The sequence below is a fragment of the Solanum tuberosum genome, unplaced genomic scaffold, assembly GCF_000226075.1.
Source record: "Solanum tuberosum cultivar DM 1-3 516 R44 unplaced genomic scaffold, SolTub_3.0 scf00290, whole genome shotgun sequence".
NCBI classification, from domain to species: domain Eukaryota; kingdom Viridiplantae; phylum Streptophyta; class Magnoliopsida; order Solanales; family Solanaceae; genus Solanum; species Solanum tuberosum.
This window is the reverse complement of record NW_006239226.1, coordinates 284,941-292,189: the sequence shown is the minus strand read 5'-3', so window position 1 is coordinate 292,189 and position 7,249 is coordinate 284,941. Positions and strand designations below refer to the sequence as shown.

Below are 7,249 nucleotides of genomic sequence, written 5' to 3'. Positions count from 1 at the left end.
TAGACACGCTAAGAATAATGGATCGATGCTTCGCGTATTTGTACCGGAAAATTTTGACACGTGCTTTGTGAACATACAACTTAATTGTGATTTGTCTTCCATTTTCACAGCAAAAAATTATTAATATTACTTAAATGTTTCTGTTTGAACATGAAATCTTTAATTAAGAAACAAGGAAGGTCAATCAACTCGTCACATTCCTTGATGATAACTTGCAGTTGCTCAATAACACATGGAATCAGTGTTCCCCAATAAGATAGTTCAATGCTAACTCTTGACCAATTTGCTTGAGGGTAAATATATCGTAATAAAAGAAAGAAGTACATCCAAGAAATACAGCTTCAATTCACTCTAACTCACAGGAATATATGATACAAACCATTTCTAGTTAGCACAGACAAAATTGTTTTCTTAAGTAAATTATCACAACTTCAGCTTTGACCCAATGAATTCTATTAGCAAAATCGCATCATTCTTATGGAGCACAGTCGCCTCTGCAACTGGGGATGGGAGATCAATCCTGAAAGAAAATTAGCCAAGTGAACAATTGTCGCAGCTACCATCATTTCAATCAAGGGATCGAGTGCTTCAAATATGTTGGTTAGTAAAACACATCAACCATTAGTCTGCGATAAAAAACCAAATGTATCATGAGCTCTAATCCTTTTTCAAATAACCTATTCTACTCCACCGAAAAGAGAGTAATTTACCTCTACATCACAACACACAAACATCAGAAGAGATGCAAAGTTTCGAGTCAGCCCCACCACTAACTACACTTTCACCTTTCCACCAATCCGCACACAGTACCTGTATTGACAACCTGATGTTTAGGAAATGCTATGTAGTAGAACAAATACTCTTAAACCAAATCTTAGAAGGCAAAATTAGTACCTTGTCATTGTGAGTGTCAATGACAGCAAGAGGCCACTGCAACACAAATTGTTTTACCCAGGAACAGAAAATGTAAGTGCTTATAAAAAATCATACTAGTAATAATAGAGACGTAAAAAGTGTAGTACTAACCGCAGTTCTCAAGTCCCATAACATTACTTTTCCATCATACGATGCAGAAAGCAAGTGAAACCGTGACTTTTCATGCCACTTGCAGGTGGATATCCAAGAACTGTGCGATGAGAACTGATAGACAGGAGCCGAAGTACCTGTTAAGTGGTAAATGAAAGAGTATATATCAATATGTGATGTAAGGTCATCAGTTACTTGGACAATAAACACAGAGAAAAGATATTTAAGCACATAGAGACAAGGAATTTAAGTTCAAGTGGATGTTTAAAAGTGCTTCTGCAAGTTGTGCAGAAAAAGAAAGAAACCTGGTTTGCGAGGATCCCATATCCTAAGAATGGGGTCAGAACCACCAGCAGCAATGAGGGCAGAACCTTCACCTCCAACATCAAGGCAATTAATGACTTTGTCGCAATACTGTTGAAGAGGAAGGTGATCATTATCCATACTTTTAGGAAAATATAGTTTCAAGCTCTCAACAGAATAGACTTAAAAAAGAACTATACATTTTGGTATTACCAAAGTTCAAACCCAGCTACTTGTCATGATGGGGAGGTATCTTTTTTTTTCAAGATGGTGTAATTTTTAAAAATATGATTGTTAACTGCTGAAGAGAAATGTTATCTCTGACAAAAAATGAAAGCAATATCACTAGGATTGGCATATTTGAGTGCTACACCTTCCACAATTTTTTCATAATTTCATATTCTGCAAGTTGATATTTACTTCTCCCCCTCCAATCCATATGTATGTAAGTTTAGGAAAACATGCACATGACAGTAAAGATGTGACTGGAAGAACAGAAGAAAAGAGATGGCATGTCACCAGGCTCAATGAATCCTTGCCCAACTCAACATCCCATCTTCTAATAGAGTGATCCCATGATGCTGAATAGATTGCTTCATCTTGTGGCCACACCACGGTAGACACACATTGTGTATGTCCTACGAGTGTAGATTTAGCCTCCTCCTGTGAGAATAAGATGTGATAGAAAATTATTTACAAGATTAGGATAACAATCATTAAAAAATCTTTTTAAAAGAAAAGAAAAAACAATAAAAAAGGAAGAGAGAGAGAGAGAACAAAGATCAAGCAACTCAGAGTGAGCCAAAGACCGACATATTTCAAACACCAATTTCAACATTAGTTTGGTCCTTCAGTTGCATTGATGAACATTGTCATTTAAGGAAATCAGAAGGTTGTTTGTCTTTCATCAAAAGGGACAAACGATTTTGCTAATCAATATCAATTGTCAATGAGATACAATATAGAAAGTCAGAGACACGTTGGACTGGCACAAAATTGTTGCTGAAACAACTTTGAAAAGAAGAATATAATGGCAACAAAGGTGGTAGATAAGGAACAAGGGAGGAATCTACGGGACAGATAGGGATGACAGGTAGGGGGAAGGAAGAAGAATAATTACTCCTTCGAGCTCCAGTTTCAAAATCTTTACAGCCACACAAATGTTATGGCATATTTTAGACCACAAGTACCAAAAATCTTCATTTTATTCTTAAACTCCGTGCTGGTTCAAACTATGTCGCATAATTTAAAATGGAGGGAGTAGCAACACAAAGTTGGAGGAACTGCAGGAAGAAGGGTGGGACAATTGGATGGGTATGGCATATGAGAGGTAGGATGAAGAAGGATTCAAAGTAGGGTTCAGGGAAGAAGAGGTTTTGCCAAAAAGTAAAAGTAGATTGTTTATTACGTGTATGCCTTGCACTGGAAAGTTTTCGAAATCAAATAGTAACAACAGCCATAAACTGTTCTTTCCTTCTTTTTCACTGGTTTTGGGAACAGACACATTACCCTTTTTTTGGGATAAGGTAGAAGTTAGAACAGACACATTATCCGATTAAACAGGTCATGGATTTCTAACACTATGTGGCATGAAATAGATGTATTTTTCTATCTTTAACCTAGACAAGTTAGAAGAAATGCAGTCATACTTCTACTTGAGGATCCTCCTCTTCGGCACCCTTCTTCCTTTTCTTCACTGAAACTACATCACCTGTATCTGAGCCACTTGCTTGCCACAGAGCTATTTGGCAATCCCAGGACCCTGAACACACCTGTCCAACACAACAAAAACAGGGAGTCAGTAAACTTCTTATAATCAAATACGTAATTAAAAAGCTTCAAATGATCAATTAAGTGAAGAGATGCACGACCATATCTCCAGCAGGATTTGCTGCAACACTTTGAACAGAAGCATTATGTCCATGTAAAATTTTATAGGCTCTAATCCTCTTTATCTGATGTGAAGGCTCATCTGCATCAAACTTTTAAGCCAAACAAATACTAATTAGAGGAAGATCACGAATTAAGCAGAGTTATAAGTAGTGCAGGCACATCATGTTACCTTCCATAGCCGCAGTGTCCTATCCTTGGAAGCCGTAGCAACTATTTGATCAGCACCATCTTGAGCCACTTAAGAAAATAAAAGGTATAAATATGAAAAACACAGAGACAGAATTGCGGAAGAAATGAAACACAAAGAAGTAAACATCCAGGAGAAATTCAAATTATATGTCCACATGATTCTCACGCTGGTAAAAGTTTTTGGTATCCAGTGTATTTACAGCATTGCATGGCTAGTTAATCGACTGGATATCAACAAGAAATATTATTCGAAAAAACAAATATCAAAAGCAGGTGATGTGAGAGTATGAACAGATAAATGATAATGGCAGCAGACGGTAAAGCATAATGCTAGAAAACAAGCAACTGGGGAGAAACTATCTCCCTCTGTAACCTATGAACTTTTGGTGTCACAGATAAATGATAATGGCAGCAGACGGTAAAGCATAATGCTAGAAAACAAGCAACTGGGGAGAAACTATCTCCCTCTGTAACCTATGAACTTTTGGTGTCACAGATAAATGATAATGGCAGCAGACGGTAAAGCATAATGCTAGAAAACGAGCAACCGAGGAGAAACTATCTCCCTCTGATACCTCTTGGGTTGACAACACAAACAGAAGTAACTGCCCCAGTATGGCCCTCCAATAGATGTGTACAAGATCCGGCAGCCTTCCATATTCTGATTAGCACTATCAAATGTTAGGTTGATGTAATAACAGAAAAAACAAATAAAGCCGATTTCTGAACCAAAAAATGCAACTAGCAAAAGAATATACAATCAGCGGATTACCTTCCTAAGCCATCATAACATCCAGTCAAAACAAACCTGACAGATCACAAATATGAACACATTGTCAGTTAAGGCAATAGTTCATTGTATGGAAAGAAGACCATTATTACATTCTTAACTATCACCATCCCATATTTTAGGGGGGAAAAGCACATGGTGGATGAAATTTAACTCAAAAACACTTGGAACAAAAGCAGCACAGTGTAATAATATCAACAACATTGTCCTCGGTAATCTAGTGTGTAACAGATATCTATGAGTGAAATGAATGCACAACGTATAAGGTACAGAGATGCAATAGCCAAAGACATGAAACCGTCCATTAAGTTATATTATGAGGGCTCTCTATTTTTTTTCAGGTTCAGCCAATATTCTCTTTTAGTACAGAAGTTCTTTTAGAAGCAAAGCAAACACACACCAAGTCTTAAATATATCAAACAAAGAAAGATACACAAGGCAGAAAAGATTACAAGGATCACACTGAAGGTTCTTGAAAAACAAATTTCACACTCATGCTTACTTAGAATTAGAACCATCAACTGCACTGACCCAGTCGTCATGCAAAGATGGTTCTTCTTGTTTTCTTGGAGCCACAGCTCTAATGTACTCAATCTCTAATATTTTCTCCTGTATAAGATAAAGAAAACAGTTCTCCATGAGTAACTTTGATTTTTGAGTTGATCTGAAGAGACATAACTGTTCATTCTAGCAGTCAAGTAGTGATATCAGGAAAGAGACTTACAGCTGAAATGCCCTTGGCAAGGAGAAACTCTTCAAGTGACATGCGAACCAGTTCTCCATCAATGAGAAAATCGAAAGGCTCGGGATTCCAATCATCCTTTCCTAATAACAATCAAGTGAAAAACAGGTAAGCATACTAGTAAAAACACAAATAGCAGAATTGGTGAGAACAGGTCCTTTTATTTAGTTAAATATAAAACCTGACTCTTTTATCTCTGACTCAAATTAAGACACAAACATTTTGATAGTCATTTCTAAGGATGAAGTAACTCAATTATGGCACCATTAACCCATACTAACAAAGCTCTCGGACCACAACTAGCAATCTATTCAACTTGTCAATGTTAGTCAAGTGAGGTAAGCTAGTCAATTAAGACAAATTGACAATTAGCATGAGTTCATCATTACCCACAAAAATCTACTTCAGTATAAACGACCATATCATCTACAATTATAATTATTTATCCACGACAAAAAGTGGACCATTTTCACAACAATTCAAACTTATAACACAACCAATCAATCAACTACGCCCAAGTCAAAAACTAGTTCAGCTTAGCTATATGATCTACATTCCACTTAACAAAAATAAGAAAACTAATAATAGGCAGAATCTGTTAGAACTAGAAGTTACCAGCTTTAAGGAGGTTGTTGACAATGGAAGAGAGGCCCAATCGGGTGAGGTTGGAGGGAATAGCAATGGAAGTAGGCGGGGCCTTAAATGGGGATTTCAACTTCGTTACGAACCGGACCTGTACACGCCTTGCAGCCTCTTCGACCTGCCCATTAATATCCATTTCCGCCATAAAAAAAAACACTACTATACTGTTTTAGAGAGTATGAGGAAGACGTTCACAGCCAAATTCGCAGGGTTTAAGACGTTGTTTGTTTGAGGAAGTTGGCGGGTGGAACACTTTGACAACAGAGTTGGGCCTTTTTTGGGTTTGGGCTTCATGTAACGCGTTATCCACTCCAATTATGGACAACAGCCCAATTTCTTTAGGCCAACTAATTTACAAAAGAGAATATATATCATGTTCATGATTAATCTACATATAATATATTTTTATATATATATACAATTGGAATATATAAGTAGTGTATACTTTTGCCTTGTTGATAAATCAGAAGTGTACATATTTACGTAAGTTCTTATTATGTTTGGGTTAATTTGTTCCTATGAGTAATTTTAATAATAATAAGCTAAAATAAAAAATCATAGTTGTGAATGGAAAAGTATATATATAAATTATGATGTACAAAGGTTGTGCTCGTTAATTTCATAATATATATTAAAATAAACATAATATTGGAAAAAGCAAATAGCAACAAAGGTTGATAATTTGGACGGTAAGACATGTATTTGACCGATCGAGTAATCCTTTGAATGTAAATATGCATAATTAAATGAATTTTTAAAGTGACTTTAAAAAATCCAATCGTCATTTAAGTAATAGACTCGTAATATTTATAATTAAGTTTTAGGCACAATAATATTACCTTAATTCTTGAAATATTTATTTTACTTTATGTGGTAGCAACTAGATAATAATAAGGACTCTCTAAATAATTACAGTACTATGTGAAATGATATTGAGAATATTTTATTGATTATTTTCTAAAAACTATTTTTAGACATGAATAATGTTATTTTACTTTCATTAATTTTTACATACATGTTATAAGATATAAGTTATGCTGCAAATCTTGTTATTTAAACTTATCATAAGTAGCACAATCGTTAAAGATTGTGATAGAGTAATACATATTTTCTTATTTTTAATTACTTCTTTCACATGAAATAATTTTACTCTTAAAATGAAATCTCTCACTGTGAATTTGGATTAGTTGTGCCATAGAACATCAAATGGGGAACAAAACAAAGTCTTATACTATTTCATCCGGTCCGTTTTGGTTGTTGTGAACTTGAGCTTACTAAAATAATTGATTCAAAATAATTGTCATTTTAGAGAATTAAGACATAATTGATTGTAAATTTCTATTTTAATCTTTATTCAATAAATATGAAGAGATTAAAAAGTAATATTAAATAAAATTTTAAAATAAATTAATTTATTTTTTTAATTAGTAATTTTTTTTAAAGAAAGAAGAAAAGAGTCAATTCCCTAAATGGTCACCCAAGTTTAGGAAATTGCCATGAAATATCATTTATGTTTCATTTAGGACCAAAATATCACTTAACTATCACTAGTTTCCTCCAAATATACTTGACACTTCAAAAGCCTCACTCTCTCCTAGTTGGCATGGCATGTCATTAAAGTTTTTTTTTAATAATAGACTAATTTAATTCATTAAACTGATTTA

At 34.7% G+C, this 7,249-nt stretch overlaps 1 protein-coding gene across 2 annotated transcripts; it reads right to left on the bottom strand.

Annotated features, from left to right (window-relative positions):
• Positions 1-274: 274 nt before the first annotated feature.
• LOC102580335 (ribosome biogenesis protein WDR12 homolog) lies at positions 275-5,796 on the bottom strand. 2 transcript variants are annotated; one of them, XM_006359576.2, is made up of 14 exons: positions 5,559-5,796; positions 4,926-5,026; positions 4,704-4,810; positions 4,184-4,219; positions 3,987-4,072; positions 3,392-3,459; positions 3,201-3,311; positions 2,979-3,101; positions 1,849-1,992; positions 1,332-1,440; positions 1,027-1,163; positions 895-930; positions 711-810; positions 275-626 (listed from the first exon to the last, which is right to left on the bottom strand). In XM_006359576.2, the coding sequence occupies exons 1-13, from the start codon at positions 5,728-5,730 to the stop codon at positions 718-720; spliced, it is 1,323 nt and encodes a 440-aa protein (XP_006359638.1). In that variant the 5' UTR covers positions 5,731-5,796; the 3' UTR covers positions 275-626; positions 711-717. The 2 variants fall into 2 exon arrangements, with proteins under 2 accessions (XP_006359638.1, XP_006359639.1); XM_006359577.2 differs by having other exon boundaries at positions 275-520.
• Between the last annotated feature and the right edge of the window lie 1,453 nt (positions 5,797-7,249).